At 40.1% G+C, this 21,846-nt stretch overlaps 3 protein-coding genes across 9 annotated transcripts; 2 read left to right on the plus strand and 1 right to left on the minus strand.

Moving 5' to 3' along the window:
* The first annotated feature begins 1,436 nt into the window (after positions 1 to 1,436).
* si:ch211-113e8.10 (E3 ubiquitin-protein ligase ZFP91) lies at positions 1,437 to 8,963 on the plus strand. Of its 3 annotated transcripts, none has more exons than XM_034687118.1 (12): positions 1,437 to 1,532; positions 3,490 to 3,527; positions 3,736 to 3,870; positions 4,271 to 4,310; positions 4,665 to 4,775; positions 4,860 to 4,952; positions 5,052 to 5,237; positions 5,570 to 5,620; positions 5,808 to 5,886; positions 6,488 to 6,602; positions 6,732 to 6,831; positions 6,941 to 8,963. In XM_034687118.1, the coding sequence occupies exons 1-12, from the start codon at positions 1,504 to 1,506 to the stop codon at positions 7,935 to 7,937; spliced, it is 1,974 nt and encodes a 657-aa protein (XP_034543009.1). In that variant the 5' UTR covers positions 1,437 to 1,503; the 3' UTR covers positions 7,938 to 8,963. The 3 variants fall into 3 exon arrangements, with proteins under 3 accessions (XP_034543009.1, XP_034543007.1, XP_034543008.1); XM_034687116.1 differs by having other exon boundaries at positions 1,478 to 2,227; XM_034687117.1 differs by lacking the exon at positions 1,437 to 1,532 and adding an exon at positions 1,542 to 2,227 and having other exon boundaries at positions 3,736 to 3,852.
* On the minus strand, positions 8,442 to 10,485 carry si:ch211-113e8.11. The gene is made up of 2 exons (XM_034687119.1): positions 10,141 to 10,485; positions 8,442 to 10,030 (listed from the first exon to the last, which is right to left on the minus strand). Exons 1-2 carry the CDS (start codon positions 10,218 to 10,220, stop codon positions 9,334 to 9,336), a joined length of 777 nt encoding a protein of 258 aa, XP_034543010.1. The 5' UTR covers positions 10,221 to 10,485; the 3' UTR covers positions 8,442 to 9,333.
* A 1,603-nt stretch (positions 10,486 to 12,088) lies between these two features.
* On the plus strand, positions 12,089 to 20,869 carry cntf (ciliary neurotrophic factor). 5 transcript variants are annotated; one of them, XR_004631809.1, is made up of 4 exons: positions 12,090 to 12,601; positions 15,025 to 15,339; positions 15,768 to 16,016; positions 16,338 to 16,926. XR_004631809.1 is itself a non-coding variant. In XM_034687120.1 (3 exons), the coding sequence occupies exons 1-3, from the start codon at positions 12,470 to 12,472 to the stop codon at positions 15,939 to 15,941; spliced, it is 621 nt and encodes a 206-aa protein (XP_034543011.1). In that variant the 5' UTR covers positions 12,089 to 12,469; the 3' UTR covers positions 15,942 to 20,869. The 5 variants fall into 5 exon arrangements, 1 of the variants encoding a protein (XP_034543011.1); XR_004631812.1 differs by having other exon boundaries at positions 16,622 to 16,926; XR_004631810.1 differs by having other exon boundaries at positions 16,662 to 16,926.
* The last annotated feature ends 977 nt before the right edge of the window (positions 20,870 to 21,846 follow it).

Raw genomic sequence — 21,846 nt, forward strand, 5'->3', positions numbered from 1 at the left:
CAAATCATAAGAGCCCTTCATCATGCAGGACAGTGGGTGCAGGAAAGCAGTAATATTTACATACTATCTTTATATTCTATCCATTTAAATGTATTGAAGGATGGACACAATGACATTCATTAGTCTAAAGTGAAATCCTATTATTGTGATGGTAAATCCTCGAACTAAACTATTTATCTGCTGTTTTGAATGTGCATGCAGAGCTTGCCTAATTTGTACCAGTAACAGTAACATGTAACAGTTTCCATTTGCAATTCATGACTATTAGCACTTTGAGATTCGTTCAGAATGTAAAGAGCATAATAAATTGTATTATAATTACTACCATTATCGTTATTATTATTATTATTATTATTATTATTATTATTACTACTATGCTTAGACTGTGGGAGCAGTCATTGGAAAACACTCATGCTCAATACCTGGCAAATCACTAGCAATAACAATATATTAAGGGATACTTTACATATTGTCTAATTGTCTAGTAAGTCTCCACATGGTTTTCCTTCATGAACAATACATACAATCTTAAGTTTTCTTTGTAAAACAACACAGCAATGCGTTCATGATCAGTGTATTAATAACAAAAGTTTATCTCCAAGCAAAAGGGAGGAGAAAGTTTATTTTCAAGGAAAACTACAAAATTACACCATCTTTAAGAACCCCTCAACACCGCACCTGATGACCAAAGATAAAACAAAGATTTCAGACTAAGTCAGCTGACTAAATGCTGTCAGAGAGGGGTTTAACTCTATATTTTCAGACCAATACTGCCATCTGGTGGTAAATGGAGCTCATAATGTAAGTCTGCAGTAAAGCTGTAGTGCTCAGACCAGATAGTGCAGGTTTTTACTACTAGCCATGATAGCTTCAAAGATATCAATGAGTGCACTATAAGAACTTTAAACACATTTTGTCTTCTTTTGTAAAATATAAAATATTAATTACCAGCAAGTAGAGTAAAAAAAGTGTTGCTATCTATTTACATTATTTATTTAGCTCTGAATATAAAACACATTTTTGTTGATGGTTAAATGAGCTGAGTTAAGTTATTTACAATGGTTTGTGAGTGTTAATATATGTGGCAGACAAAGTATTCTGCATGTATTGAACAATTTCATAAACTTATTCTTTAATATTAAAATATTTTTGGCGCTGTAAAAATAGCTTGTTCTATTTAGCTGACCATATATTACCCCCAGCACTAAAATGATAAAAACACAACAAATAGTTAGAAATTATCTTGACAGAAGGCCAAAACTGTGTTGATCTGACTTGCACTACGATTCCCATGATTCCTCAGCAACCACTCGTATGTGTGCTGCTGTTGCGCCGCCGCTTCCCTTTTTGTAGATCCATATACAAAGTAGCTAGGCTAACTCGGTCTGCACAAGGTATGTAGAGAAATCCAGGTGGTTTATATATCTACTGAAGTCTGTTGCTGCTCCTGAATGTAACCTCGGTTTATATTTGGCTTAAAGGAGACGCAACAAAGCGCACAAAATGGTTGCGCAGGAGGCCATGGCGACTAAGTAGGTTTACTATAGCTTTAAGAACGCGAAAATAGTGTCTGCTTCTTTAAAATTATATAGGTTTATTGCTGAGTAGATAATTAAGAAAAGTTTACAATTTCAAATCAATAAATATATGTATTTAATTTGCGACGGACCGTACGCAATCACAGAAAATGCATCACTGTTGGAGAAAGGCCGCTTGCAATCAAAACGTCTTCTAGCCAGATGTGTTCAGTTTTTACTGAAATATCCAGAAAACCAGCCTGACTTCAGCTAAATTTGAGGACGGCTACTGTGTCTGTGGGGATGGAACCGCCGGGTGACCGAACCGGGGATGTCAATAAAGGCGAAGAACCGGCGGAGGACAAGGCCTTAGAGCGGACCCCGGCCACCGGTGTGACCGCTACCCCGCGAAGGGGGCTCAGGGAGCGGGGAGCGGGCCGTCCTTGGACCGCCGTCTCAACCTCAGACATTAACGGAGCTGCGTCGAGCCCCCAGAGCTCTGGACGGGTTTTAAGGGACAGATCAACGAGGGCAGTACCAGCCTGGCTGAAGGACACAAAGAGTGACGACGACGAGGATGAACCGAGCTCGGACACCTATGCGACCAAGCGGAGGAAAGTTTCCAACTCCAAGCGTAGAAAAAACTCTGAAGCAGCGAGTTCTGCTGAGTCTGGAGGGGGGGTCGCAGGTGACAGCCTTCAAGGCACAGAGTAAGATTTTCATTGAACAGCCCTAGCTCCTAAACTACTTTTGTTTACAGTACAATGCGCCACTCTGGACTATTATCTTGTGTGTGTATAAGTCAGTGTGGTGAGTTCCTGTCAAAAAAGCACGCCTTCAGCATGGTTCATCCCCTTTCTGCAGCTCTGCATGAGGAGGGTGGAGTAACACTTACCTGGCTTTTCAATAGCTCACATTTCCATTTAAAGCTCCTGTGAGGAGTTTTCATTATGTCATGAAAAAGACTGAAATTGGTATGCCTCTGTATAAACTACAAAAGCAAGAGACCATCAGCGAGAGGATGAATTATAAGTGTGTAGTATTTTTTTATGCCGTATACACTGCCAGTGTAGGTGTCAGACAAGACGATTAAGTCACATTGTTGCAGATACAGCCTCATTTTCCATCTTCCACAGCAAAGATTCACAACATGTGACATGACTGGCTGCTTAAAGGTGACATATTGCGCTCTTTTTCATCAAAATATATTGGTCTAAGAGGTCCCCAAAGCATGTCTTTAAAGTTTATTGCTCAAAAACCCTCTTCTTCAGCCCTGTTCAGAACAGTCTGTTTTCTCTCTGACCACGCCCCCTCAGGAAGTGGCTATCCCCTCGGCTCTCCAGCACGTTGATCTAATGTTTACATGTTGGCTGAATATACATGGCTGCTCACAGACCTGCGTTACTTCAACCCTCTGAATCTGATCCAGAATCTGATCCTGACGGAGAGGCGCCTGCAGCAGGACCTTTCTGAACGATTGGTCACAGATTTTGTGTTTCTTGTTGTTTTATTTGTCAGTATGTCGGCGTGTGTCTTGGTACACAGCGACGAACATGTAGCTATGTGGCTATGCTAACTAGCGCTAGCACTTTTCCATGAAAAATCAAAATCATCCACTAGATCTTTAGAATCAGAACAGGGGCAGAATGGATTTTTTTCATTTTCGGGGGGTTTGTAGACATGCCAGGGAAACAAATTTCAGGTAGAGAACCATTGAAAAGTCGATTTTGCATGATATGTCATCTTTAAAGAGAGTAGGATGAGATTTTTGTCTGGAAAAGCAACCTTAACATGTACAGGACAACAAAGATATAAGAGGTACAGTTTTGTCCACATAGGGTCGCAAAGTCAACACAAACCAAAAGTTCCTCATAATAGTTTTATTTGGGTTTTGGAGAAGTGCTGAATTATGGCATTATTGCGGGCAGTGAAAATTGCATATCTCAGGGTCTTTTTTCCCTCCTCTCTGCAGCTCAGAGGACCCAAAGAAACCTGCCACAGATGCCCAAGGTAATTATATAACTGTTTGTGAAAAACACTCTGCTCTTTGTCTCAAGTCAAATATCACATACCTAAGTCAAATATTGTCCTACACATCAGTAATTGGATTAAGTGATTATTTCAGAGCTGGCTTGTAAGGCCTGCATGTGTCTATTACACACACACACTTCATGGCACCAGGTATGTTTGATGGCATGTTTCTGCTCCCTCACTCCAGCTCTTCCCTCCAAACGCCCCCCAGCCCAGACTCGTGCCAAGCCCCCGTCTGGCAGAGCTGCCCGCGGCTCTGCCAAGCCAGTGTGTAAGACTGAACCTGGAATGGAGAATCCAGCTGGTGAGCAACCTGTTGACAGTAAGTGACAATGGTTCAGCATGTGTTGGCCTATAATTCACAAATTAAACGGAACAGCGTGCAGAAGCACTTATTCTTCTTGCTTACTGCTGTTCTCCAGGGGTATTACAAAATCTGTAGAAAACCTTCTGTTGCATCTTAATTAGTTGACATGGGATTGTTATGGTAATGGGTTTTCTGTGTAATGGGATCAGTGCTGCCTATGTTAGAAAAAATGTGTGTGGTCCTCTCAACTACAACACAGAAACATATGAGGCAGTTTTATAACTTCTGATTACATGCCTATCTGCACCAATTTTTCTATGTAGCCCATACATTTTGAATAAAATTCTTATTGGCTCAGAGTACTTTTCTTGCCTTCCTTGAATTCATGATGCCTGTCTTTCTGTTTGTTTTACAGCAGTGGAAGAAGAGGTTAACACTAAAGGAAAGCATGAAATGTGGGTAATTTTCTTGCTTTCTGGATGTAGCATGATATGAGCATTGCAAGCCTCAAGGGTTTTAATAAGTGTAGGAGTTGTTGTCTATCACAAAATTACATAATATTAGAGTAAAGGTATGAAATGACCTAATTAAAAACTCCAGAGATCTCACTTATTTCTTAAGGTATCTAGTTATGCTGATTTGTTCATTTTTATATTTAAAAAATAAAGGCAAAGCTGCTATATGATAGTGCATCATACTTTGTGCAAATGTTGATTGCTTGCACTGACCGGGGCATTTGAAGCATACTGTCTTACCTGTGTATTTGACAGCTTGATGATGTATTTTAATGAAAACATTTTCTGTCACAGTAAAAAGAAAGAGAAGGAAAGTGAGGATCTTGCTGTACCAGTCTTGGAAGATGAAGACAACCCCTTCCCTGATGACCTAACCAACCTGAGCTACGAGCCGCAGAGTCAGAGGTACATTTATCTCAAGCACATACACTCCACACCTGGCAGAAAATGGGGGACTCTGTTTGAAGTGATTTGTTGTATTTGCTTCAGTGGCCCAGAAGAGGAAGGGAGCTTCAGCAGTGATGAAGATCTTCCTTTTAGAGATGACCTGAATGACCAGAGCTATGACCCGAAGGCTGAAAGGTATGTATGTGTCTGTAAAGGACATGGATAGACTTATGAACTATAAAGTATAGTATATATTTAGCCTAGTAACTTTTTTTTATCTCATTACTCTTTCAGAGATGTACCCAAACCAAAGCGCAAAGCTCCTCCAAGACAAAAGGAGAAGAAAGAGAAAGAAAAGGCTCCTAAAAAGGAGAAAGAGGTAGCAGAGATAAAGATCGAAGGTTCGGATATTGTTGAGAGTGTGGAAGAGGAAGTCAAGCTAGAAGAAGAAACCCTGGAAGACCCGGATGGACCTAGGAAGTAAGTTCAGCACCAGGCATTGTGTATCAAGAGCCCCTGCAGATATTTTCTTGATAATTTCAAGACATTCAGGCTCTGATATTTTCAGGAAGTTGTCAATCACACAGTCATCTCACAGCGGGAGTATTCTCTGTCAGACAAACCCTCCTAGTTTGATGTACTTAGTTTTGTTTAGGTGAAGAGGGGCAGCTGGATCCATTTGCATTCACACATGCAGCCTTCCTGGATAACATTGGGACATTTTAAGGAGTTTTTTTTTTTTGCATGTGTGGAATTATACATTTTTTTATAGCAGCTCAATTTTGCAATTCTCTTTATTTGTTCTGTGCTAGGAGAGGCCGGAGGAAAAAAGATGACAAAACGCCACGGCTGCCAAAGAGAAGGTGAAGTCTGATTTCATGGTGTTGTGTTTAGAACAAAACTTATGCCAAATAGAAAGGATTTTTTGGGGGAAAATTTTGACTGATATTGTGAGAAATATCTTATACATGTGGGAAATCAAAGAGAGCTGTGTAACTGTTAAGTTTTCATGTTTTAAGCATTGTAATGGCACGTGCTTCATCTACACAGGAAGAAACCCCCAGTGCAGTACGTCCGCTGTGAGATGGAGGGATGTGGGACAGTCCTTGCTCATCCGCGCTACCTACAGGTTTGTCTCACCAATCACATGATCCCAAAGAAGGCTATTCACATCTGACATTGTCAATCACATTTAATTGAAGTTAGTTTGGAAATTTGTACTTACAGACCATTTAATATAAAACATATACTTTACAACTGGGTTAGTAACCATTTTTGTTATCCACGGATGTTTCATTTATTTTGTCCAGTAGACTGATTAATGATTAGACATGTATCCCTGAGATGGCATTTAAGAATAGCCTTCTTTATATATCTGTCCATAGACTCAATGGCTAATAGTCTGGTCATTATAAGGTCTGTATTTCCTGGTAAAGTGTTTTGTCAATATCTGTAGCTGAGGGGGAGTAAAACAGTGTTTGGTCTCTGCAAAGACAGAACAATGTCAACATTACATGTGTGAATAGAAAGATTTCTATTTTATTTATAATTTAACCACAAAGAGGTTTATATGAGTGGAAAACTATTCAATCTCCACATTTTTTAAACAGCAGAACCTTTTTAATAGAAACCTACATCTTCTTTAAAATAACCGATGTCAATACTTAAGCGGTCACATCTAGTTGTTACTAATGAACTGTTTTTTTATATATGTTTGTTTTGTGTACCAGCACCATATAAAGTACCAGCACCTGCTAAAGAAGAAATACGTTTGTCCTCACCCGTCATGTGGAAGGCTCTTCAGACTACAAAAGCAGCTGCTGCGTCATGCAAAGCACCACACAGGTTTGAATACTATACACTGGCATATCAAACATGCAATATGTTCAGTCTGCTTGTGATGACTTCTTGTAATAGTTCATATTAAAATATGGTTTTGTAATGCATCTAAATCTGAGTGTTTTGTGATCTCAGACCAGAGGGACTACATTTGTGAGTTCTGTGCTCGTGCCTTCAAGAGCTCCCACAATCTAGCTGTGCACCGCATGATCCACACCGGGGAGAAACCCCTACAGTAAGGGATCCTCTGTTCATATTCTCTTTTTCCATGACTATAATCTTAAAATGTCCTTAAGTTGCATTGATGCATTTGTTTTAAAATGTTCCATGTTTTTCCCACACAGGTGCGAGATCTGTGGCTTCACGTGTCGTCAGAAGGCGTCCTTAAACTGGCACATGAAGAAGCACGATGCTGATGCCACCTATCAATTCTCCTGCTCCATTTGCGGCAAGAAGTTTGAAAAAAAGGACTGTGTGGTAGCTCATAAAGCCAAGAGTCACCCTGAGGTGCTGATTGCTGAGGCGCTTGCGGCCAACGCCGGTGCCCTCATCACAACCCCGGCCTCTCTGCTTGAGCTGCCAGGAAACCCCATGCAAGGAGAGGTCACCGGCCTGGATGTGAGCCATGTAGGGCAGAATGAACAGGCAGACCAGCTGAGTCAGGAAGGACAAGTCGGACAGCAAATGGCTCAGGTGTCTCAGATGGGTCATATGACACAACAAGTAAGTCACCAGGTGGTTTTACTGGGACAAGACCAGAGTCTCCATACAATGCAGGTGCCTGTAACGATTGCCCTGTCCCCTATCGACCCCCCGTCGCCGGCTGACAACCAGCAGCAGACTCACCTGCAGCTCCAGATGCCTGTCCAGTTTGTGCAAGCAGCTCAGCAGCCTCAGCAGCAAATCCAACAGCTGACCCTCCATTCAGGCTCAGTGATGACCCAGCATCAGCTGCAGCCTCTCCAGTCCTACTCCTCCCAGCAGCAGAGCCATGGGCAGACACAAATCCTTCAAATGACTTTCCAGCCTGTCAGCCAGTCTCAGACCCACATTCAACAGATTCCCATCCTAGCCGCCTCTCAGCAGCTTCAGACTCTGCACACAGCCCACCCCAGCCCCCCTCTTCTGTCCTCATCCCATCCCCAGTCTCAGGATCCGGCCTCCACCAACGGGGATAGCTTCATTCTGGACAACTCGGTGCTCTCGTCTCCCTCTCAGTCGGTCGTCTCCCTCCAGCAGACAGAGACTGTGGGAGACGATGGGGTGGTCTGGGATCATGCAGGACATGGGGAAGTTCTGTCCGACAGCACTGAGAGACACATACAGCAGGCGCTTATGTAAAACAGGAATAGTACATAAAAACTATGAACTTAGAAGAAAGTCACCAGTGACCTGATAAACTGTATTGCAATGTTTAAAGTAAATGTAGGATCACCGATATATTATGTACTGTTCACTCATAGTCAGATTTGGTAGCTTTTTAGAGTATCTGTATCAGGGAAAGATATGTGTGTCAGTTTGTGTATGTTGTTGCCTTTGTACATAACAGTCCTGTAAACTTAACTAGCCTTTTATGTGAGTGTGTGTATTGATGCTGAGCTTATGTTGCAAATCTGTTGCTGTTATGCAATAATATAACATACCTGTTGGCAATATTCAGCACATCAAATGCCAAGTGTGTGGCATCAAGGTTTCTAATGGAATATATTAACTATTTATATTTTGAATTATCATAAAACACACATGAGAAAGCTATAAACAGACCCCAGTGTGTTTGGGGTGAGTAAATTCTGTTTGAATGAATAGGCAGCTATTTTTTTTTTCTTTTCATTTTTAATCCAGATCTTCTGTACAGCCTTTATTTGGTAAGGTCAAGGACATCAAACAGTCTAAGGAGGTAAAGAGAGACATGAACGACAAAAAAAAGATGGTTCACAACTGTGTAAAAATTACAAAATGTGCATATTTTTTACCAGTTTTAGACAGTGTCATAAACCTTCGTTAGTAATAGAAGTGCAGATATTTGTTAAATTTAGCTCTTGGTTCAAGTTAGGAAAAAATGAATTGGAATGATATATATTCTACTCACTAAAGTCCTTGTTCTGATAGGGTGCCAAACGGTGACTTCTAACATTGTTAATCACTGATGAACCCATGAAACAGCAGCAAGCACAGTCACTGAATAAAATACTCTGTTTCAATAACCTATGACATGTTCTATAATTTGATTAGCAAAGCTGTGTAGAAACCTTAGAACTTATGCTGATACTAAAATCTGCACCACTGATTTGTGATATAGGACATGTGGTAGAAGACACACAAAAAAAGAGTTTCTTTATATGATGTAAATAAATGTCTTAACATTTACTAAGGTGTATGTATTCATTATGTTGGAGGTATCACTTAAACTACATACACTGACTGATTTGAACTAAAGGACTGCCATTATTTAGCTGATGGAGCCATCAACCTCGCTCCTCTTCACATGTCAGAAACCATGAATCACTTTTTGGCATGTGTATGTGTGGAGGGGGTTAAATGTAACTGTGAACAAAAGCATCTACATATGCATAAATGTGCCTGAGTCATTCATTGGTCCTACAAAAGACAGTGCAAACCTTCAATGCATTACAATACACAAACACTGTGAAGAGTGATATTTCCTCTCAATACTATTGCTTTGTGACAGCGCAGTGCAATAATTTATTTATAAAAAAGAAGAAGAAGAAATGAGTCATCAAGGCATATTGATCTGCTCTCTGCCCCTGAGCATGCTATACTGTTTCATAGCTCGTTTGGGAGGAATCAAGGTGTTACTCAGTCCAACCCTCCTTTTCTTCACCTGCTGCTCCCCTGACTCTTCCTCTTCGTTCTCTGGCTGAGAGGTCTGGGATCCCCCACAGCATGATGAACAGCTTTCATTGGACTTGACTGGATCAGATGCTGGTGTTTCTTCATTGCCAGGTTGGTTACAGTCAGCTGGGGTGACAGGGGTCTGGAGGTCACTGTCATGAGCAAACTTGCATTTTATCCCAAACCTACACCTTCCATCTTTCCTGTAGGACACACACACCCTTTTACCTCCTATCTGAGAGGGTTTGGCCTGCATTGTGAGGGGGACGTGTTTCTGCAAGGCGCTGAGCTTCTGGTCCGCCTGAGCCTTAAAAGGATTGGCAAACACACTGCTGTCAGAGCAAGTATTTAGAGTAGGAGGAGGTAATTTATTAGAGCCCAGGGAAGGTGGAGGAAGCTTTTGAGCTCCAAGACAAGCGCCTGCTGGTGTTTGAGGATGTGGTGATGATGACGAGGGCTCTGGGTCTCCTTCCTCTGGTTCTGATTCACTCTCTGACTCACTGGAAGTTGAACCAGGCTCCAACAAGAAGTTGCGGGTCCGTTTAGCAGCTGATGTCTCATCCGCCTTCTCCTTGACGCAACTATAAGGAATAAAATGTGCAGAGAAGTTACCAACCTATGTGAGCAGGCGTGCTATTGTCTAATGTAATCAACCAGTTTTTATTTCAGAATGTTTTCAAACAGTACTTACCCAGCTTCGTTGTTTGCATCTTCTGCATCTCCATCACTGTCAGACTCCGAGGACACTCCGTAACCAACCAGGGAATTCATGTCCGACTACTTCTGTAATCAAGCTAAAGCTACGTTACCAGTAGCTGGCTCCTTAGCTACGTTTAAAATCAAAACTCACTGATCCCGCTTCTGACTAGTTAGATATTTAATAAACAGTAGGACTTTAGAGAAAATTCCAGCTGATCAGCATTGATTCATTCCTAATACTTCTTTAAAAAGCACAGGTTTTAATGAAGCTGACGTTAGCAGCTGATGTTATTTAGCAACCACTCGCTGTTTACATGTTATGTCCCTGCACTGACACCTGCAGCCCAGGCGTGCTATTACACCTTTAGAACCAAATAAATCCCCAACATTGATTTCGGAACCTATATCAATGTTTTTGATTTATTTATTTTTTGCAATAGAATAAAAAAAAAAATCAGATTCACTGTAATTTTTAACACTGTTTGTATGTTTGTACTGGAATTTACTGAAATGTATCTTGGTATCTTGTTAGTTTAAATATATATATTATAATATATATAATATATTTTATATATATTATTATTATATTATGTTATATTACATTATTATTCTAACTACAACTCATTGTCATATTACATACCCATATAATCTTTATTTATTGCTTAATTGTCATTACGAACCATAATCACACCATTTCAAGCTGTCACTACTGAAATGTTTTGATACTGCCTGTAATTACTTCTATTTAATTTAAATTCCATTTGTAACATTGTATATATCTAAATTGTATTCTAGCTTTATTTATCTATTTTTCTTTTAACTTATTTTTTTTTCTTTTCTTTTCTTTTTACTTATTTTTTTTTAACTTATTGAAACTTCTTCTTGATTGTACTTATGTCTGGGTTGCTGTTACAACTGAATTCCCCCCCTGCCTGTGACAGCGCTCTGGCATTGTGCATGATGGCTTTGCCGGCAGTCTAAATATAACAAACCCATCATTAATGTCATTGGTTGCCCCTGTTGCTTTTATGCTATGACAAGTAAAAATGTCTGCTAGTGGATGGGAGTAGAATCATATTACAATTGTTCCCACATTATAAGTCAACAGGGGCTCATTATCTTTGATCTGTAGTCCTGACGGTAACACTGAGAGGGGTTATGATCAGAAAACTGTATTGGTGAATTCACCATAGTAGTCTGTTATTGGTGTTTGTAGTTTGCATATGGCAGAGTATGGTTACAATATACATACAAAACCCTTAAAAACAACTATCAGGGAAGTCCTTTCAGTGTTTTTTTTTTTGTCTTCTTTCTTCTGGGCTCCATGAGATGCGAGTTTCATGCCTGAAATGGGGAAATGCCATATTTTCATAGCATCAAATGGGGCTGAAACTTATTGAAAGTAAACTGTAGGTTTTTAGAGTTTTATTTTATTTCATGAGGTTAGATTATACCAAATAATGCCCCCTTGTTGTCATTCAACAAGTCACTTGGCTTCAAATAATCTTGTTTAAAGAGGTGGACATTCAATATTGTGCAGTTACATTTGGGGAAATAGTAAAAAAAATAAAATAAATCATATTGATATGTAGCATAGATTTGAGTCAGTTAACCGGGGTAGTTTTAAGCATATATTTTTTTTGTATAATGTAAATAGACCAGTATTATAGCAGCAATGTTATATTTTGTAGGGTTGGCTGTGGTGATGGGGACCACTGAGATATCTTTTCAGGGGGCACAGAATTCCTGGTGACGCCCCTGCCTTTTGGTTCAATTTACAAAATGACTTTATAAAGTCACCATAATGTGCGGTATTAAAATGGAAATAGGCTTCTCAAGGGCATGGAGGATTATTCAACACTGACTTGTTATTATGCCGTGACCTTTGTAATTAGTTAATAGAGCTGTAGGCGGGTTGAAATAGTCCAATTTTAGCTTAGGTTACTACCCTAACTCCGATAAGCTCTTAGATCGATGAGATCCCTCCTCCCCTCCGTGGCTCTCCGCCCCCGCGCGTCCCGTTAAATTCCTCCTGCCTGGCATCAGGTTCTCCGCCGGGGAAAGGGCGGGGAGAGTAACACAAGTCAGCAACAGAGAGGAAGTTCCCACTAAACCGGAGAAGTCGTTTTACCGAAACTTTAGACAGGAGAAGCGCTGTGGCTCTATTAACACAGAGTTTCAGTAAAGGTGAAGGAAGGAGAGAAGGGCTGTTCAGAAGTTTGTCGGGATGAGGGAGGTATCCACGGGTTAATATTAGGGGGGCGGCCTCTTGCTATTTAGCTCCAAGTGCGTTAGTGACTTCCCGGTGAAGTAGAGGTCCAATGGCAGATAGACGGACGAGAGGCATGACCGGCTCTGACCTGAGCAGGACCAACACCTCCAACACTGCGGCCCGGGCTTTAGCCATAGCCGAGCAGCTGCACCATGAGTGCTCCATCTTACTGGAACTTTATGTGAGTATAAAAGAGCAATAGTGTTTCAACTACATACCTGCGGCACAGATCCCAGTTTGACTCCAGAGTAGGATAACTCAGGGAAGGGAAAAAAATATGTGTGGGTGAAGGGGAAGGAAAAACAGGCCAAGGTTAAATGGAAAATTAATAGATTTCCTATTAAAATGTGCGTATGTGTGTCCATGTCTCATGTCCGTAACTTTGTGTACATGGCTGTGGGAGAGAAGTATAGGCCTACATTGACAAAGTGTGTATGCGTGTGTGAGAGAGTGGGAGAGAGGACAAGGAAGATGAAAAGGATGCGTGCAAAAGTAAGATATGAACATGGGAGTGTGTGTATGCGTGTGTGTACATGTGTGCATGTAAGAGAGAGGGAGAAAGAGAGAGAAAAAAAGAGAAAGAGAGGAAGAAAGAAATGATTTCTCAGGCAGCAGGGGGTAAGAATGCAGAGTGGAGGGGGTGAACTATGTTGGAATGACAGAGGTGGGCGTTTTTTCTGGCACAAACTCATCAATGCCTGGGCACCAAGCCTTCATTTCATCTCTTTCCCACATGCCTGCTACTCTTTTGCCTATAGGTGTGTGAGCTACCTTTTATTAAAACATCTTGGTTTCCTGCCAGCTCACCGTCTCATCCTTCCTTTCATGTGCCTCGCTGGGAGCAAGGGAGCGGCTTGGCAATATAACTTCATCCACCTTACTCTCAGTATTTCACCCTTCCTTCCTATATTCTCCATGTCTTTTTCCAATATTTCTTTCTCGGACACAGCTTTGCATGAACACCACTCACTGATTTAGTTGACTATAGTTTCATTTTGGCAAATCTTTCTTCTGCCTATTTAACGCTGCAGTCATAGTCTGAGATCACATTCCAGGAACCCACCATGAGGAGGTTGGATATGTTTTAGCATGTCTCCTTTGTGTCACTCCTTAGATTTGTCCCTGATACAGGATTTAGTCGAGTCTTCAAAATTAATTTGATACAGATTGAGAATGTTCAGGAAGAGTGTTATTTTTTCAGGCAGGCTGTCCCTTGACAGCCTGCCTGAACTAGATATATCTAGTTTATATCTAGTTGGGAAACAAACCATGTGCAAAATTTGTGTGATATCTTGCATTTTTTCTTGACTATCTATGACCAGCGAATCCCATTTCCTCTGCGGCCTAAGTAATAAACAGTAACTTCCCCTCGACTCTCAGGTCACATTATGCCACTCTGTTACACTGCCACCAACTAACACACAGGGTTCAACATTAACACCAGAGTACAATGTCACAAGGAGGCCTTTGGGATTCACAAGTCACTCAGATACTAAAGCTGATGCCAAGTATACACATGCTTTTGAGGGATCAAAATCTCAGTCTTGTCACGAGATAACAAATGATAATCTGTGTTATGTGCTGTTTTTTGAAAACTACTGCTAGGAATTTTTAATTGTTTGTGAAACAGACTGAGATTAATAATGTCTCTCTTTGGCCTGAAAAGCAAACAAAAACATCAGTGATAAAATCTGCGATATCTATATCGTCTTATTTAATTATACCTTAAAACTGTGCCAAGGGATGGATGTCAGATACCCTTTTTTTCACACTTTCCTCACAAATAATCGTAATGCGACACACATTTGATTGTCAAGACAAAAACAAGTTGAGATTTTTTTGTCATAAAACTCCTACTAATCCATGTACAAGTAAAGATCCCCAAAGAGATTACAAAGTAGATCTTTTTCCATTAGTGGTGCTCAAACCAACCAAAACTTTTAGTAGTTAGTAGCTCAAAGGAACTTGAGATAACTTGTCTGTTTTTTGGTGAATTTCAAAGGCTGATTCCAAATATGAGCAATTTGGTTAGCTAAGATAAATATTGGGCCATTGCTAGAAGACACATCGCCTAATTTGCCTAAGTTTAGTTTATGTTAGCTTAGGTTAGCATAACGTGAAATTGGGGGGGGGGGGGGGGGGGGGGGATATTTAAGGCATCGTAGCACATCACATCATATTTTGAATACTTTTATGACAAGTCTCTGTTGCACATATGAAAACCACAGTCTTTTCCCCATGCGTCTGTGGTTTTAAAGTGTCATTAAAAGTTGCTCATCATAACCTTTTACTTGTTGACTTAACAAATCCTCACCAGAATCAAGCTAAGGGCAAATTCCTCCATTATCCCTGTTTGCTATATTTTATTCTTTGTGGCAATGTGGATGAGCCTGAACAAATTCCGATCAGATTAGGAGAAAATCCCTGTTGCCTCATTGAGAATTATGAGCTACAGTATCCACAGCCAAGTTGCTGTCAAAAGTGATGTCAGTGTGGTTAGTAATTGAAAGAATGCATTCTTCAGTCTTCCACTTATGCTCTTCACTTTCCAAATTTTGCTCTCAGCATTTTCACCATTTTTGTTTTCATTCTTGTTGTCTCCAGAGGAAGAAGGAGAGTTTTGCTGCAGATGTTCCTGTGTCTGACAGTCGTCTGGTGTCCGTTCCTCCTCCTTCCTCCCAGCTGGACACTAGGGACCAGCTCTGGCGCCTCCACTCGGCTCTGCTGCAGTGCCGCAGCTTGATGGAGAGAGCCATCGCCAAAGAGGAAGAAGAGCTGGATGATGGGAGGAAGTCTGAGTATGAGACCCAAAGAAAGATGGTGAAAGACAGACTGTCCTTTCTCTTAATCACCATTGGAGAACTCCTCAAAGCTGCGGATGGCACGGTGGGCGTGACTCCCAGTGGGGAGGGGTTAGAGGTAGGTCCTGATGTAGACAGAGGTGTTACGCTCAGGGGTATTTTTACACTTAATTGGCCGGGGTGGTTCAAATGGAAAACTGATGTATGCATGGACAGAGGGTGGGTGAAGTGTGTGTGCACCTGGAGGAATACCAGAAAAGCAGATAAATAACAACCATATAATTGTTATTTGTCTGATTTTTTACTATATAATCCCTGAGTTTTTTTCTAAATAGCTACTGAACACCTGCTGCAACACTAACCACAGTGTTGGTTTGAACTTATATCCCACTTTATGAGGTGGCATCTGGCCAGCCAACAGGTTGGGGTATGGGGGGCATGCCCACCCTGGTCACCCTCTGGACATGGCCCTGTGTATGGTAATGACAAATGTTCTGAGTCAACATTAAGGCAGAGCTTGTTGATCTCTCTCCCTCTTATTGGCAGTTAGACGGTCCGACTGTTCTTTTTGAGCTGAAGCTTTGGGTCTACCGAATCTTCAAAGAAGTGGACTATTGGACCAAGACGGCTATCACCACCTTGCAAGCCCTGCCCTCTGTGACAGCCAAGGAGAGGGCCAGGACCAGACAAGTCAGGAGCACAAGGCGCGCAAGAAGATGAAAAGACAGACACATGAAACGTGTGTGTGGGTGAGGAGGGAAAACGACAGATTGAAGCCGTTAAGGAAAGAAAGAGGTGAGTGAAGGGATGACAGGGTAGAGAAAATGGAGCACAGTGTTGTAATTGAGGCCAAAGTGCAAAACTGACATGTATGAGATAAAAAGAAAGAGCGCCTTCAGACAAAAGGCAGCAAGAAACAGAAAACCTGTTGAATGAAATGTATTAATACAGCTTCATATTTATTGTTTTAATTTGTTATTTGTTAGGATTCAGAATTTCTTTCTCTCTTTATTTCTTTTAAATTCTGGTGTTGAGGAAAGCAAATTGGTAAACTAAATTTGTTTTCCTGCTATTTACAGAAATTGTTTCTCTTGTACATACTCTCCTTTGATACAGCTCAAGTGATTATTTAAGATGTGCTGCAGAGATCCTCTGCAGCTGATAGAGGAAGCAGTCAGCAGGAGGCACATTCTGAGGAAAACTAAGACATTTAAATTCATACCAACACCAGAATGTAGCTCTGATATGTTTAGTTATGAATCCTGCGGTTATAAATCCTTCCACATAGATTATCATCTTGGGATTTAAAGTGAATGAAAAGAGAAAAAAAAAAGTGCAACAGCACCCTCTGGTGTTAAGATGGTGTTACTACACGAATGTATACATTTTTTTCTTCACAGATTTTCTTTGAAAACTTCAATTTTTCCATTATTTGTACAGTTTTGTTTTGTTTTAGGTCATCTTATTAGCAATGCATCGTGCAAGACCTTGCTACAGGGAAGCATCATCTGCAGTTCAAAGTCCCTGGCATACAAATGTGCACATAGACTGAAAGTGCAGTGGAATCTTGGACAATGTAAATACTCAGTCTTACTGAGGAGTAAGAATCTGTATTTTTTCTACATCTATAATACTGCATTTAATTGTTTAATTCAACAGTCTTTGATTGACATGGTACATCGAATATATTAAAATGGTCATAGTGGCTGTTTTTCTTATTCCATGGCTACACAAAAAGCCAGCAAGAAAGACACAAGAAATATAAGATTCAAGCACTTGTCTCTTTTTGGCTGAATTTAGCCAACCAAAAGTAAATATTTTGCCTGTCAAGTTGAACCTTTCCATTGGGCTAGTGCAGTTTACAGCTGTAATCCAAATATTGTTGATGCATTTATTTATGTTAGACTTAAATGAAATTGTTATTTTGAAACCCTGTGATCTAGACATGACAGTGTGTCTCATCACATAACATAAGATACAGTGTTATGCAGTAGACAGTCTTTTTGGGTGCTTTCACACCTTGGATCGTTTAGACATATGTGAACACAGCAATCACACTCTGATGCAGAGGAAAACAAGCGAGCCAAGACCACCAAGAAGAGGTGGCCTCAGCTCGCTTCCAGCCAAACTTTGGATGGGTTCATTTGCAGTGAGAACGCAATCAACCCAGCAACCAGAACAAACAGCTGCTTGACTCATCATACTATAAGCAGTAGGCTAGTAGTAATAGATAAGGCAATACAGCTAATAGGTCATAGCTGATAGCATAAAAACAGCGATGGGCTAATGTTACTCACCAGAACAGAGAATCTATGCACAAATACACAAAAGGCAAATTATATGTCTAGGAAGCTAGCTAGCTTAATGCATCTGGTTTAAGATCACCAAATGTACAACAATAAGTTCGAAATATGGCTTTTTAAAATTGTAATGATGGTAATGTTAGTTAATGTAACATTAAAGCTGCTGTTGGTAGTTGTGATATAAACATCAGTTCGGAGAGAGATTTCGAATGTCAACACTACCCCTCCCGTAAACCCTCCCACAAAAGATCGTTATGCACGTTCTATGAGGAAGTAGTGGCTTCCCGGCTAATCAGAGCAACGTAGTGGGGCCGCCACTCGACCAATCAGGACAGTGAGTCGGGGAGTAGCTCTGATTGGTCTATGATAACGGGAAAGAGGGGAATAATAACATTGCTTGATACAAAGGCATTGGAAAACACAGATTTTTACTTAATCTCAAATTACTTCACTTACAGATGAGTACCAATGGGTATTATGACCTTTTCTCCAAACCCAGCAGAAAAAAAAGTAACGCTTTTTACACCATTCCTACCAACAGCAGCTTTAACTTTACATAACGCTGAACCAAAAATGAATCATAACTATTAGTTAACCCCCAAACTGGTAACATAGTAAGCGATCGCTCAGTAACTTACTTTCCCTGTGATTGAGAGAGGGTTTTTGATCTCTACATGGTAAATTCAAGGGTAAGAATCCATCCTTATGTAAAGTAGCGGTTAGCTTTGGTGCTCTTAAATGTCATGAGGGACTCCCCAGTAAGGAGAGGTACTGTGGACAAGGTAGATATAAATACTGACAGGAAACAAATTTAGCAAATTTCTAGCAGTCCACAGTTCACTTGGAAGTAGATAATGATCCAAATCCATACCTCTCATTATATTGAAATAGTATTAACTTTTCGTAAGAAGTAAGATGGGCGATTTTTCCCTAGAGCTGGTAGATGGCGCTATGGTGCTAAAGATGGTGGCCACCCAAGAAAAAAATCCCATGGTTGAAACCATGAATAGGTGTGATAGACCCCTCAGATTGAACCCTACCTACAGAAAATGAATATCAAGCTGATTTTGCAGATGTGTTGAGTTACAGGTTGAGGTGACCACTTATGAACTTTACAGTGTTACTTTGTTTTATGAAGAGCTCCAAGTTTTTAAATGGTCACTTTGTGTCAGAGGTCAGATGCTGTATTGGGATTTAATGGGTTGACAAACTGTTGGTAGACACACTGGGAGATTAGGCAATTGTGTGAAATTCATGTGATACAGGGTACTCCAGCCTATTCTTACTTCTGAAAAACTGAGTGTTGTTACTTGAAGAAAATGCAAATGCATTTTAGTTGATTGATCAATTTGACACTTGAAATGTAAACCCAAAGAAAGCAAGCACTACTAATAATCTTCAATCTGTCCTCACTCGGCCTGTTACACATACATCAAATGAGGATGGTATTTCTTACAGCTCAATGCATCCCAAATATCTAAGTGCAGTACTTTGATGTTGTATGCTGTGCATGCAAAACTGCATCTGAATTGATGTCCTATTTATTTATTGCTTTCCAAAAGGAACATCTGGATCTTTTCTCTATTTTCAGTTTGTTACTTTGTTGGTCTGATTGGTGGCTGATGAGAAGATTAAGTTTAAACAAAATCATCAAAATCCATCTGGTAGGGAGTTTAAACAGTTATGACACAGCAAAAAAAAAAGGTTGGGAGTTTGTTCATTAATTTTTGTCAACAATTGAAAAGCAAATAATTTATGAGAGACATAAGAGCAGGAGCAGCTTACAGTGGCAGTTTTTAGCCTGTCCTCTTGCTACATAGAACAGACAGTATAAAGTACTGAATGAATTTGTGCTATCTGTCTGTTAATTCCTGACTAATGTTTCTCTTAACTTAACATCTGTGATTTCTTGATGGTTGCAATTTGTTATACAACTTGGCGACAATGCAGTTACTATCATATCTGTCCATCAGCAGTGATGACACAGGAGGAGGCGGCCACACTTATTAGAGTTTTCACAACAGCTGTTGGGTTTTTACATTGTACAGACTATAATTAAAATGTAATCATAAGGAATGCATGATTAAAAATATTTCAACCTATGTGTTGGGCACTATCATTAGAATTTAATTGCAAGAAGAAACAAATGTTGCTTTATTTTAGCTGCTAATGTCTTTCTTTGAACATGTTGGGCCAAAGATAAAACTGCTGACATAAGAGATCAGATAAAAAAGATAGGATGAAAAAGATGTTATACAATGTATTTAACTTCTTCACTATTATGTCAATTTTAATCCACCTTTTTGACTAAAATCCATCTGCTCTGTAGGTTTTGAGTAAAGCACCTGTCAGACAGGAAATGTGTATTTGTAATTGTCAAGTTCATCTTTTGATTTAGGCCCCAAAACACACAGATGGCCTCAGTTTAGTTGGAAGCTCTCTTGAGATTTGTCATATGGAATGCAGCCAACACAGTAGTTTACAAGTTAGAAAAATGTTTATGTTTCACCATTAAAAAAAATATATATAATAATATTGAAAAATGGCTTTTGAAAGAAACTGACAAGTATTTTTTAAAGAATGATGAATTGACTTATTGTTTCAGTTTTAACATGTAAGTTATTGTTTTCTTGACACCTGTGGTTGAACAAGTTATCATTTTATGATAAATGTAGATAGTTTGCAAATATCACCTTTCACCAAGAGGCGGACAATTTTGAAAAAGGTATCTAACATCATGATTACATCATCACACATTCACAATGTCCTCAGTGATCAAAGAGCAGCACTCTGAGCTTCAGTCCCACTCTCACATGATTGGTTTTTCGTACTAAACTCAAAATTTGCATGCGGAAGGAGCTAATTACATTTAACTGTTTTTTGCTTGTTGGCAAAAGGATTGGTTTATTTAAACTGGTTCCATGTACGGGAAAATGTTACAGAATTATTGCTTTGATTTTGGTACTTGTTACTTTTTTGACATAAGCATGGACTAGCATTTAGCTCCTTATCTGGTTTAGTTTTAAATGATGTATAGATCATGATATGGGGCCAAAATGCATCCATGGACACTTTTTTTAACACAGACTTAGCCTTAATGTGTTATTATTTTCTTATTTGAAAGCAAAACTATTTCTAACCATAATGGTACAATTACACAAGAAATCATTGCATTTCAACTGACAGTGACAGAAAATTAGTTGATGCATTTTGAATATGAATTCAAACTAATAAACATAATTTCATGTTTGTTTGAAACTTTGTGATGGTGTGAAAACGTATTTATTACTGACTGGAATCCCCAGGATGTTTGAGTGGGTTGTAATAAATTGAACTTGGCTAATATTTGAGTCGTGGCTTGTATCTTTGTGACTTAAAAACAGATTGACTGACAAATGTTGGTTATGAGATGTCCTGTTTGAAAGATTGGAGATTGTTATTGTGGTGCAAGAAAAATGCATGTGATGAAAAAGTGTTATTTTACAGTTTGAATATCAGCACCAGGAGTGTGTGTGTGTGTCTGTGTGTGTGTGTGTGTGTTTGTTGATGTTTAACTGTAAGAAAAGACAGGATGTGTGTTTGAGTGCAAGGGGTGGGGTGTGTATTTTAAAGGGTGTGTGTGTGTGTGTTAGTGTGTGTGTGTGAGTGTTTTTGCATGTGTGCGTATTTGTTTAGATGTGTTTATGTATATGTGTGTGTTAGTGCATGTGTGTGTGCGCATCTTTTCGTTTGTGTGTGTGGTTGTTAGGAAGGAGTGGCAGCCAGGATGCCTGTGGAAGAGGGGGGAGGTGTGTGTGTGTGTGTGTGTGTGTTTGTGTGCGTTTGTATGTGTGTGTAAGTGCATATGCATGTGTGTATCTGCGAGGGAGAAAGAGTGTGTTGAGCAAGCAAGAGAGAAAATATGTGTGTGTGTGTGTGTGTGTGTGTGTGTGTGTGTGAGAGAGAGAGAGTGTTACAGGGATAGAGAGAAAGAGACTGAGAGAGAAAATGGGTGTGTGTGTGTGTTTGTGTGTCTCTGTGTGTGCTTGAGTGCATGTGTCTGCGTGTGCTCGTGCATTTGTGTGCATGTGGGTGTATGTGTGTCTAAGAGAGACAGAGATGAAAAAAGAGAAGGGGATAGAGGGCAGGAAAGAGTGTGTGTGTGTGTTTGTGTCTGTGTGCGTGTGTGAGCAAGAGAGAGAGACAGAAAAACAGACAGACAGACAGAGGGAGACAGAGAGAGGGAGGGGAGAAAGAGCAAGCTGGAGACAGTGTGTGCGTGTTTGAGTGTGTGTGTGTGTGTGTGTGTGTGTGTGTGTGTTTGAGTGTGTATCTGTGTGCGC

Source organism: Notolabrus celidotus, chromosome 7 (assembly GCF_009762535.1).
Source record: "Notolabrus celidotus isolate fNotCel1 chromosome 7, fNotCel1.pri, whole genome shotgun sequence".
In the NCBI taxonomy this organism is placed as follows: Eukaryota; Metazoa; Chordata; class Actinopteri; order Labriformes; family Labridae; genus Notolabrus; species Notolabrus celidotus.